The sequence below is a fragment of the Anas acuta genome, chromosome 2, assembly GCF_963932015.1.
Source record: "Anas acuta chromosome 2, bAnaAcu1.1, whole genome shotgun sequence".
NCBI lineage: Eukaryota > Metazoa > Chordata > Aves > Anseriformes > Anatidae > Anas > Anas acuta.
The window spans coordinates 36,865,353-36,877,860 of record NC_088980.1 but is presented as its reverse complement, the minus strand read 5'-3'; the positions used below and the strand labels follow the sequence as shown (position 1 = coordinate 36,877,860).

General features: G+C 43.2%; 1 protein-coding gene and 1 long non-coding RNA gene across 4 annotated transcripts in view; one reads left to right on the top strand and one right to left on the bottom strand.

Moving 5' to 3' along the window:
• Positions 1 to 371: 371 nt before the first annotated feature.
• On the bottom strand, positions 372 to 10,457 carry LOC137852504 (uncharacterized). Its single transcript, XR_011093889.1, has 3 exons — positions 9,359 to 10,457; positions 3,710 to 3,901; positions 372 to 2,655 (listed from the first exon to the last, which is right to left on the bottom strand). It is a non-coding gene; the product is annotated as an uncharacterized lncRNA (long non-coding RNA).
• The window catches only part of COLQ (collagen like tail subunit of asymmetric acetylcholinesterase), a 41,657-nt gene continuing 37,473 nt past the window's right edge, over positions 8,325 to 12,508 (top strand). Inside the window, exon 1 of one of the 3 annotated variants that reach the window (XM_068674287.1) lies at positions 8,325 to 9,428. In XM_068674287.1, coding sequence (XP_068530388.1) covers positions 9,323 to 9,428 — 106 coding nt within the window. In that variant the 5' untranslated portion in view covers positions 8,325 to 9,322. The remainder of the gene's footprint in view (positions 9,429 to 12,508) is intronic. The other 2 variants (XM_068674286.1, XM_068674288.1) reach the window with 2 other exon arrangements.

The window sequence follows — 12,508 nt, the reverse complement described above, 5'->3', positions numbered from 1 at the left end:
ATGTTAACATTTTGTGTCAGCTGTAGGAAATCAGTTTAAGTTGGATTTGTAGAAAATTTGTTGATTAACCGCAACAGTATGCATGGTTCATTTTAATAAGGCAGCTGGAAGATGGAAAGTAAAGAATTTGAAACTGTGGAGAGGTGACAACATAATTGATAACATTAGTTTGGATGCCATTGAGCTTTTGAGAAGCTCAGAAAAGAATTAGCACTGCATTTCTGATAGCTTTAAACTAGACTAATGCCATGATACAATAGAAACTCTCAGGTTGTAGTAATTAAGGGGTATTTTTCAGGAGAGCAAACATAGTTTCTATTTATAGAAAGAAAAAGGAAATTTTATTGAGGAAAGTGAAATTCATGCTACTTTGTTTATATAGCTTGCCTTGTCTTACACCATGGAGTTGCATCTAAGGGGGGTGTTAGGCAGCTGAAACTGTATGAAAGACGAACATTTTTTCAGAGTTGAGATGGGAAGAAAAATATCTTTGACATGTCCCTGTTTTATTAAAGGAGCAAGAAACTACAGATCTCATAGGTCTAGGGAGTGCTGGCCCATACGGCTTTAGCCAATGTGAAATCTTTCAAGGCCAGAGCACAGAATTAAAGGTACTGAACAGTCGCAAGGCACCGAACTCGCGAGGAACAAAAGGCCAGGGCATTGGCTGAGAGAAGGTGCTGTGGAAGAGGTACTGAGTGTAAGGTACTTTGTTTAAATTATGGTTGAATGAAGCACAGCTCTGAGTCCTTTTTTTAAGGTAAATAAAAAATATTTGAAGATTTGGTGTACCTATCATGGGTGACCTCTGTCAGTCACTAGTTTAGTTCCCGTGAAAGCTTTTCTTGCAGTGGCCTGCTCAGGTTGGGGAAACTCAGCAGTTCAGGCCAGCAACGATTGTCCTATACAAAGAGAAGACACAGGCATGCACAAAAGGGGCCTGTCACAAACCCACAACCAACAAGCGGTATAAGAAAAGCATTACAGAGGCTTCTAAAACCTCCCAGCTAACCTAACTGTGCAACCAGGGTCAAAACAATCGGCAGCCAAAACAAAAACAGAATTGCCAGGTAAGTGGAAACGAAGAACAAGAAGGAAAGTTTGTTACTGTCTCAACACCTCACAAGATATTCTGTGTTAAATGTGTTCCTGCTGTCTCATGGTATGCTCATCTTGCCAACAGCTCTAGTTTGCAGATTAGCTTTTTAATTTTTTTACTTTTAGTCTGATAGTGAGTTCTGTAGGCTGTCCCTCCCGTGAACATTTTGGCGTGTAATGAATGCTTGCCATCAACTGTTACAGCCTTACGGCATATACCCATCTTGATGAGGAATCAGATGTATGCTTGGTCTGGACAGATTTATTTTCAAACACCAGTGAAAAAAAACAAATACACCTGAAAAAAACTGCAGTGAATCTGCAGGCCTGCCACTGCACCCACAAAATGCACACGCTGGCTGTAAGCTGTAGGAAAACTGCTACTAAACGTGACTTATTTCTGCCCTGGCCACATTGTGGCTTTGTAAGTTGGGCTGAAGATCCCAGGTGCAGCTTTTATGCTATTATAAAGACCTCAGTTGCTGTGCTTAGTGTAGAAAAGTGTGCTTGCCACCCTGCTACTTAGTGATGTTCTGAGATCACAGCAGATATCAGAGCTGATCACTGTAACAACGTAGAGGCAATGTAACTTCTGATTTATTTACTTATAACTGGATACTGTAATGGGCAAGAAACAGCTATTCTGAAAGGGACATTTGCTGTTTCTTTTGGTGATTTGATGGAAAACAGATGGACGGGTTTTAAAGAGGCCCTCAGTAAAGCAGACCCTTCGAGCTAATTATGGCACACACTAATATAAATGAAAATGATTTCAGTGTCTGTTCTTTCCAGGAATCTCGAGGCTGCCTGAAATAGTGCAGAAATAAGTAAGAGAAATTAATAGAATGACAATTTGCTTGTTTCAGTTAATACTCTGTAGATTTTTTTTTTTTTTTTTATCAGTGTTTTCAAGGTAGAGAGAAAGGAAACACCACTGAATATGTAGTATAGAATAGTTTACTTCAGACTTTTTTGACTTGTCAGCTCCAGCAGTCTGAGCAATTGTGTAATATCCTGGGGAAAACTCTTAAGTTGGATGCAATGGAGGGATGCTTTTAAGACAGTTTGCATTGCTGTGTTTTGGAGTTGACAATGCATTGGCTGTCAATCTAGGGTTGTATAAATCACCATGAACATACGGAAGTCAGCAACTTAGAAAAATCTTTGCACAGAGCTGGCTGATGGGAGATTTCCCTGTTGTCTCTATTGTTGCTAATGCTACCAAATGAGGAAATAGTGGAAGGACCCACATTAAGCATTTTTGCACCCAAAATGTATGCAGCACCATCAATCTGTGTGCCTCTTGCTTCCAGAAAGCAATCACTGCATTCCTGGGCATGGTTTTGTGCACTGACTAACTGTAGCTGTTGAAGCATGAAAAAGCATAACCTGTACCCTACCTGGGAACCGAAATGTCCCATGCAGAGGCCCTTCTGCTGGCTGTGTGGTGGCTGCAGCAGGTTTGTGTACTTCCACACCACCTTGCAGCTGCAGTGACAACGTGCCCTCAGGCACGCGTCCAAGCTAGAGCTCCGTGGTGTCTGGATAAAAGTCTCTCTGTAATGAAATCAACACATTAGATGTATGGAAAAAAAAAAAAGAGTTGGCAATCTTAAAGAGCGCTTGAAGAACCTGTCATCTGTATCCTTGATGCTGTCATTAAGATAATGTGCACGTAGGGCATTTTATAGACCATGGCCGTGGAAGGTGCTGATACCAATACCCGGGGACTTAAGTGTCCTTGTCACAGCGAGGAGACGTGGCTGGGGGCTAGGTGTGAGCACCTTGTTAGACAGGCCACAAAGCTGCTCACTGCAAAGACAGGGGTAACATCCAAGGGCTCAGAAAAGCAGTAGAAATTCTGTTGGAAAGAATGAACATTTCAGCCCTACCAGGTATTTTATACCACCAGATAGGTAGCTCACCCACGGCCTCGTTCTAGGTAGCTGAAAGCAGTGAGCCCTTTATTACTGAGCTTGGAGTCAGAGCTGACTTTATTCAAAGTTTTCATCCCTTTGTGCCAAGTTGCCGCTTGGCAAGGATGTCTTTAATACAAATGAGAGAACCTTCAAAAGTAGGACTTTAAAATGGCAATGCTAGCGCAGCCTTAATTATAGTTCCCTAATTCTGCAAAGGGAGCTTGGAAAATGCATTTGTCTGGTTTAATTAGGCTCAGCTGCATCCTGTGTTTAGAAGACGACAACTCTGGTGTACCAGGATGACTGGGCAATGTGCAGTGCCCAACTCTGTGCCTTGTGTGCTGCCACAGTAAGAGTACTGCCCGGGCTTTGAAATTTAAAGCCCTGTAAAAAGGCAAAGCCTCTCTACCTGACCCAGCGGCCTCTGAAATCAGCCATCACCTTACAAGCACAGCAGATTTGAAGTGGGGGTGTGGGCTGCCTGACAAGTGCGGTTCCAGAGAAGTCTTGTTTATTCTGCACAGTTCTGCTTGCCATAGCATGATGGTCAGCACTCCTTTTGCTTTTTATCGTAAAAAAAAAAAAAAGGCACATGCTTGATTTCAGGAGCAGCTTCATTGGCTTCACTTGGATGTCTGAGGTTCCATTCATGATCAAATCTTTTCCTGAATTGGGGTGCTCTGGCAACTCACCTAGCAGGGATCCTCTGCAGAAAGCTGCAGTGCCAATGGTGAGGGGCATTTTCTGAGGTGTGTGCCCTGGTACTCAGCTCTGTTTGCTTACATCTTAATGATGCAATGGTGCAGTACAGACAGCTGGTGCAGGTGCTGCATTGCCAGCATCCATGTAGCACTCTGGGATGGAGAGTCCAGAGACCACAGTGACTGTTAAAACAAGAATATTCACAGAGGAAAAAAGAAGATTGTGCTTTGTGGTGTTTAATTGATTGGGCTTCTTGGCAGGCTGGATGATAAATCACTCAAGTAGGAGTCATGAGAGCCAATTACTGCCAGATCCTCTCCTGCTCTGTGCCTCCAGCAGCACTGCAGTTATACAAGTACAGGCAGCAACTCCTGCAGACCTTCACTAATAGGAGTAAAAACCAGCAAATAGACAACCCAAATTATTCAAGATGAAAGAATTACCCTGAGAACTATTTCCATTTCCTCTAGATGCATGCGCGATGAGTGCATCGCATCTAAGAAGCATCGAGCATTACATTTGTCCTGCATGGTGGTCTGCTCCTGTGCAGCAGATAAAGCACAAAAAGGACACACTGGACATGCTATAAAGGCACTAAATAACCATTCTGCATCTCCATGGGATTCCTGACTGTGTGTTTCTTTACAGCAAACGTTTGCATTGTAGATATGCAGAGGCTTTCTGCAGGTATGCACTCAAACAACCCCGCTGTTGTACAGAATTATAAACAATCCCACAGCAAATGATAAATGATTTGCAGTTTGAAAAACAAGGATGAAACAACAGGAAAGGGGAAGAGGAGTAATGTTTAAAAGGTCAGCAGCTGAATTATTGTTTTAAGGTTGTTTTATTTTGTTCTGTCTTCCAGCATTAGAAGGCCACAGTGCAGTTCTTCTGATAGCTTTGATGGAAGTCACTTGGCATTATCCCCTAATGTTTAATCATGTTCATAACTCTTCTATGCTGTAGCTTGTTCTATTATCAATCAATGGGAGGGAAAAAAAAAAAAAGCATGCATGGGAATTAATCATGGGAAAAAAAAGTGAAAGGCTGAGCCTTTGAAACAGGTCTAAAGGTACAAAGTTAGAGTTTGGATCTGAAAACTAAAAATGGGGTGAGATTTGGGCTGCTCTGAAGACAAATAATTTCTGGAAGGTGTAAAGTAAGTGAAATTCACTAACCAGTTTTGTATCTCTGCAAGTGGAAATACATGGAGAAGTGGGGGACAGAAGGCCACTCTTGCTGTGCAATGTATCAAACATCTGTTAAGTGATAAATTTGCCAAAAGGGTTGCTGTTGGAAGTTGCTAGGCATCAACGTGCTGCCCTTAGGATGTGCTCATCCATCTGAAGACTTACTAGCACTGGCTTGCATTTAGCTGGCCACACACAGTGACCTGCTGCCCTGCTGGGTGAGCAGCACGAGTGGAGCTGTGGAGTCAGAACTCTCCCACATGGCTCAATTTATTTCATCGCTCAGTCTGGGGGTCTGGTCCTATATGGGCTTCAGAATTAAACAAATCTAAACTTATCAGCAATGAAATGATGAAGCCCTTCTTTGTTTTTCAGCATTTCCAATTTTTGTTTTCACTTCAGCAGTTGCCTCTGTTCTTGTAGATAATAATGTCTTCCAAAGCGATGTTAGCCACGTTGTCCAAGTACAAAATCTAAATGTTCGGCATGAATGATGCCAGTGTGTGAACTTGACCAGATATTTTTATTGTGAAAACCAATCACTGTTAAATAACTAACAAGTTTTGCAAGGAAGACATAATTATAAAAAATCTTCTCCATCTCGCACACTAATTGAATGAGCAGAATTCTTCTGTGCTACTTTGCAGACAGTGTCTGTTATTGAATTATTGCATTACCACTGGGTTGCTGTTTTACCTTTGGCCCACTCAGCAGAAGAGCATTCAGCCTTTTGAACTAGAAAATCTCAATTATCTTTATCCTTTTAATTAGAACTGTGTTCATACTGGACCCTGAGATTGATGATATTTTATTTGAACTACATTCATTTTCCTTTGGATTGTTGATGAAGGATCTGCCAACAGAAAATAGATAGGACCGAGAAAAAAAAGCATTCTTTTTAACAAGTATTCATTAATTCTTGCATAGGAAAGATAGGTCCATAAAGTCTATCTGTATGGTAGGAATGATCAGCATTCTTCCATCCACTTGGAAGAGGTCATCTCTGTGCTGAAAAGATCAAGCAACAGCAGGTAAACTTGTAACTGTTCAGGCTTTTTTTTTTTTTTTTTTTTTTTTCTCAATGTGTAACTGCTAGTTGGTTTTTGATATTTTATTACCTGTTATGGTATCTACTCAAACTAGGATTTTTAAAACTGTAGTTGATTGCCTGTAATAAAACTGTGGTATTCTTATATTTTTGAGTGTTAGATGTCAGATGACATCTTGGTTTCTGGGGTTCCCATTGTAGAAAGATTTTTAAAGTCAAGTCCTTCAGACTTTGTTCTCCCTTTAAGTCATGGTGGTATCTTATGAGACTTAGAAACTGCAGATTGTCAATACTTTGCTGTGTTTCTTTCTGAAACTATTGGCATCTGAAATAAAAATACCTCTGAAGCCGCTGTATTGCCATTCAATAAGTAGCAAGGCTGGTATCTGAGTAGCAAATCTAGGTGAGTAAGAATCATGCAGTATACACTTCCTTTGTTTTTAGCAGCTGCATAATTTCAGAGCAAAATAAATAAATAAATAAATAAATAAATAAATGTTTATTCCCAAATTTTTATAGGTTATTGGCAGTTGCAGAATTAAGTCATTTTTATGTGGTTTTCACCACACCACCCATAACAGCCACAGTGAATATAGAAGGAAGAAAATAATCCAGGTTTGTTATTAATTACTATGTGCATGATAGAGACAAGGATTCATGTTCTCAGAGCAGTGGCCTTAGCTGTCTGATGCAGCTCTCTCTGAAGGGAGCAGAAGCTTTCCATTGACTTTGTGGGCCCATGGGAATTGCTGGAGAAATGAACTGCTTGGCTGAGCAAGCTCACAGCTGATCGATAGCTCAGGGGACTGGAAAGCACGTCTGTCGAGTTTCTCACACCATGTAAGACTCACTCTGCTACATGACACTTCCCCTCCTCGGGATCATCTCCATCACGTGAGCCAATGCCACAGAGGTCAGGGACAAGCCCTGCAGCCAGGTGTGCATCCTTGTCATCTGGCACGAAGCGCCACTTAGCACCGAGTGGCAGTCGTGTACTCGGGCAAAAAGCCCACAGCTATTGTCCATTTTTATTGTTCATGTCCAAGGGACTTCATTCCTCTCCCACTGAAACCATCAGCAACCTTGCCAGCACTTTCAGCTAGTAAGGTCAATGCCTTAAAAGTAGAGCAAACAAAAGCCAGTACCTGCATGGCCTGCCTTGCTGACCTGTAATGAGAGTACTTTCTGCTGTCCTCAATGTGCTTCCACTGAAAACTCACAATGTGATGCACTACAGCTCCGTCACGATGAAGAGGTCTGTTCAAATATAAATCTGAACATCTCCTTTGAAGCTTTGTCTGGAATATGCTGTGTTTTCCTCAGCACAGTGTGTGCCTACAGAGCTTTCCCTTGCATTGGCTGAGCGCCGTTTCAAGTCAAGCAGGCTCAGACTTTGAAGTGGTGGCAATGGTAAGTGAAGAGAGGAGAATGTTGACAAAGCAAGCATGTTTAATCAGGGTTTTCCACAGGACCAAAAGTTTCTACTGAAAAATTGACTGCAAAGTCAAAGGTTTACATGGCAAGGTTTTGCTAGTAGGGAAGCTACAGGAGTGGCTCCTGTGAGCAAAGCCCAGCAGCTGCCCCATGTCAGATCAGAGCCAGCTCCAGCCAACTCCAAAAGAGACCCACTGCTGGCCAGAGCCCAGCCATGAGCAATGCTGGTTGGGCCTCTGGGAGAGCAAATAATGGAAAGGGAAAAACTGCTGCACCACAGCAGCTGGGAGAGAGGGGTGAGAAGCAGCCCTGCAGCCCCCAAGGTCAGTGCAGCAGGAGGGCAGGAGGTGCTCCAGGCACGCAGCAGCAGTTCCCCTGTGGCCCATGGAGAGGCTCCTGGTGGAGCAGGCTGTCCCCCTGCAGCCCATGGGTCCCACATGGAGCAGATCTCCACGCTGCAGCCCCCCCGTGGGTGGAGGAGCCCCCGGTGGAGCAGGTGGATGTGGCCTGGAGGAGGCTGCGGCCCATGGAGAGCCTCTTTTGATAAAATCATGACATTTTAACTTCTGAGGATTTTTTTTCCAGTGTTCATGCAGCCTTCTAAAGTGGGAATTGTCCACTGCTTATCCTTATAAACAGGCAACTGGATATTTTTCTTATGTACTTAGGGCTTGTCATGATAAACTTTGCAGGGACTACTAAAAGCCAAGACAGTTTAGCTAGAATTGTGCAGATGCATCGCTTTGCCCTTTAGTAGTGTGCAGTAGGAGTTATCACCCGAGGGAATACATCACTGTCCCTGTCAGTGAGTAATTTTTCTCAGGTGAAAACAAAAAATCAATTCTGTAATTAATCCAAAAGATTCCCCTGTTTATCTCAGGAGACAAATAAGCAGTGGGCAACGAACATCTCCATCTGGGAGGGCAGGAATAATGACGGTTTTCACACCAGTGAGCACCTCTGCTCTTAATGGAAGCAGCTGTCAGATCCCAAGCGGAAAGGGAATGTGTGAAGGACCCTTCTCATGACAGAAACTTATTGCCAGTTGGAACAAAGCACAGAAACGCCAGGCTTTTGTACAGGTAACAAAGGCTCACGCTGCTTTTCAGAAACAAGAGGTTTGTTTTCCTCCCACGGCGCTGTGCGGTGCGTCGGCTGCCACCACCCCAGAGCCGATTGCGTTTCAGTCACCTCTTAATGGCACACTTATTGTTTCTTCCACCTGTTGCGCCCTGTCACTAAACTCTTTGCAGTCACTCGGTGTCTGATCAACTACTAGTGATGCTTTCGTTTTCTCTTAAATGCTAAATAATGATCTGTGGCTGTGGAGCCTCAGTGGCATCCCTCAGCCGAAGATGTACGGTGTAAGCGAATGCAAAGCACCCCCAGTTATAAACAGATGTAAGGTCACTGCTCAGCTCGCTCATTAAGGCAATTAGTGACCTGTAGAAGATGATCAATCAGGGATTTTATTCATCTCGACATTGTTGTCTGGTTGCCTGCACTGAGGGATGCTGTTTATAGTCCAGTTTCTAATCTCTCCCTTCCCTGCTCATTATTATTATCAACCCAAAGTGCCTTTTTGCTTCTGTTACCAAAACAGAATCCCCACCGCCACCGTTTTAGCAGCTAACATCCACAATGGGGGCAACTGATCCAGCACAGGAGTTAAATATAACCGTGCCTAGTGTAAGGAGAAGATTTAATGGGAAATGGTTGGCATTCTTGCTTCCTAAAGGCACGGCGAGGGAGCGAGAGCGGTCGGAGCCGTACACACACACGCAGACACACAGACACACACGCATCCCGCAGCCAGCGAGGAAAGAGGAAGCGAGCAGGCAAGACAGACAGAGAGGCAGAGTAGAGAGCGAGCAAGCCCCAAAGCAGAGCTGCGCCTCCAGGCTGCAGTTGCCCAGGGCGCAGGCAGCATGTTTGCCCTCAGCCTGGTTGCCTGGGGATTTTACCTTCAGCTTGTCTCCTGCTTTGCTTTCTCTCAGACTTCGTACGTTGACAATGCCTTCTCAGTTTCCTCAGGTAAATCGCTTTAAGTCTTGTTACTTTGCCTTGTCTGGACCTCTCTGCACGCTGGTTCTTGCACTTTTCCAGTGACTGGGAGCACAGGAGGAAGGAATACTTCGCTTTGCAGATCTGGGTGAAGGAATTTTGCATTGCAGAGCTGCTCTGCCACAGGCTGGGACATTTTCATTGCTTCGTGGCTTTTTCTTTTTGCTTTATTATTTCTCTTTTTTAAACCCCTCCCTTCCCAACCCTGCGAGAAATAATAGACAAGAGCCTCAGCTGTGCTAAAATGCTGTTGTGTTTTTTTTTTGTTCGTTTGTTTTTGTTTTTTCCATTGGCTTGGTGTTGTGCTAATTCATGCCACTGGAGGATCTGGCCCAATTAGTATATTACTTGCATGTCTGCATGTTTCTTTCTATTTTGGATGAGCTTAGGTAGATTACAGCAAGGGGAAGAAAATGAATCTCAATGTATATCTGCTTCTATAAATAAAGCCCTGACCTCAATGAGTGCTGCTGGAGCCCGACTGGATGTTAGCAGAATAAACATCATCTGGCTCTGGCTATGACACTAACAAATACTCAGATGACTTACATAGCAAACAAGAGTCCACTGCATGGAAAATCCCTGCTAGGCAAAGGCAAAACAAATTAGTTGTCAGCTGAGCCAGGGCACTGGAAATCCCACTTAATAGGTTTTAGTTTGGCCAGCAAGACTCTCCTTTACCCGTGTTCTGTGCAAAGGAAGGGGAAAGTTGACAAGACCTCTGACTCCGTCTCCTCTTGGAGGAACTCTCACCATTTTATGGCAAATTACTTCTAACCAAAAGATGCTTCTAGCTAAAATCCTGGATTCCTTCAGTGTCAAATTTGGGATGAGATTTTTGGGTGAGATTTGCAGGGTGAGGTCAGCTCTGCCTTCAGGTCCTCCCTGTGTTTCTGGTATCAAAACATTGTCCCAAAGGGTGCACATTTTAAGACTACATCAGATCAGCCTTAGACATGGAATTAAAGTCTTTTCTCTCCTTCTCATGTCTCTGGTGTGACCACAGAGCCAGATGGTTCACATTTGAGGCACTTAAGAGAGAACAGCAATCAGAAGGGTAGCCTGTGCAAGACAATGGATTCCTGGACTCAATAACAGTCAGTATGAATGATTTCAATTATGGTTTTTTGTTTTGTTTTGTTTTGTTTTGTTTTTTTCATCTTTTGGAATGTGCCGAGCTAACACACTGTATGTCACCTGCGGTGGTTTGAACAGCCCATTAATTTAAGAATAGTCTCATTCAAATAATAAGGTTCTGAGGTCCAAAGAGTAACGCAGATACCCTTTGTGGAAAAACCCTATAACATTTAATAAAGCAGCCATTAGAGTTCTGCAGTCATTTCAGATAGCTTTTAAGATAACATCTAAAGAAGCCTAATGGTTGAAGAAATACATCCTTTGGAAAACAATTTAATCCATTCTTTTGAACCTCTGGGGACTAATACATGTTTTTCTGCTAAGTTCTTTGGGATGCTAAAAAGCATTTCTATTTGTTATCATTTTTGTTCAGTTGGGTGTCCTTTTTCCATGAGGTTGATATTAGTTATTGCTGAGGTACAGAAACATCAAAACTTATTTTTTCTATGTTCCTAATTGCCTTGCAATAGTATGTAAGTTATTAGACCTCAAAATTGTTTTGAAGAGGTTTACATTGCCTTGAATCCAGTAGATTCCTGCCAGACCAACCCTAAGTTCACTTTTCCATTACTTACACGGCCAGACCTAAGCACTGATTTTCTCCTGTGGAGCACACTTGTGTGTCTAGAGAAGACAAATTGCTATCATCTTTAACCAATAATGGTTCGGGAAATAATCCCTTCTTCCTCCATGGAATAATTTTCCACCCAAATGCCGTGTCGTACAACAGCAGTCTATGCCTTCAGCCCCTGATGCTGGCTGTGGCCAGGCTCTGCTCTTTGCAGCAGACCAGCTCCCACGGCACAGCCCCCAGGTCTGCCAGGGGCAGAGGCTGCAGCTGGCCCCAGCCCCGTCCTCCCCTGTCCCCACCAGCTGTTTTGGCTGTGGGTTTAAGGCTCTATCGTGAACGTGTTGCAAATTTCTACTTGCTAATATGTGTCAGAATAACATCTAGTGGATAATTCAATTGTCATTCCACAGCCACAGGGATGGATTATGAGCCGTATTTTGGTGAACTGTTACATACCTGAGTGCCAATTATTGCTTGCTAATTGGGGCAAGGAATTCTCTGTTTGGTATGAAAAATCATGCAATGAAAAAGAAAACTCTTTTAGTGCTTTGATTGCATCTGCAGTTGACACAACACCTCCTAAGGAAAAAGCCAAGTTCTCTGTTTTCCAGTAGAAATCTCACAGTGTGTGCAGGAGGTGAATTAACTCCATTTAAATTCTGTTATTTTAATGGTTTCTCAGATGTTCTGTGACTGTCAGCTGAGTTAATTGTTTGCATCTGGCACCAGGATGTAATTTCACATTTAAAGAATGGATTTCAGCACTGCACTTGCAAACTCAGAAAGTAATCACGTTTAACAGCAGCTATGTTCTTCAGTGACCACTTGTCTTTCCTGCAATTGGAGGAATACCTATGGCAGTTTTTCAGCTTTGCCTGAAAACCTCTGCACTAAAAGTACTTTTATTTCTGTTCTCACACATCTTTCTATAGCAATAGGTTCAAGATAAAAATGTTCACAGGTCATAAGATTGTAGCTATAAAGCAGAGGTAAACAACTCATTGAGGGGGGAAGTGTTTGTAGAATAATTGGAGGAAGAATAACAATCTGGATTATTTTCTGTTTTGCTGCCAACTCCGCATTATAGTCCCATCAGCCTCAAGCAACAGCGCATCACTTTTCCTGGAAGTGTTCTGAATGTCATGTCTGTGTTTCTTCTGGTGCTGAAGCATCATTTCTGGAGGAAATGCTTTGGGATTAGCGTTACAACACGCTCAAGCACGTGGCTGCAGCTCCACATGGCAGCAGAGCCCCCCAGGGGCTCTGGGTAACTCAACTCTCCTTGAGGCAGGGCGGTTCCTTCCAGGGTAACCTGTCGTATCCCTTCCCTAAGACGCTGTGT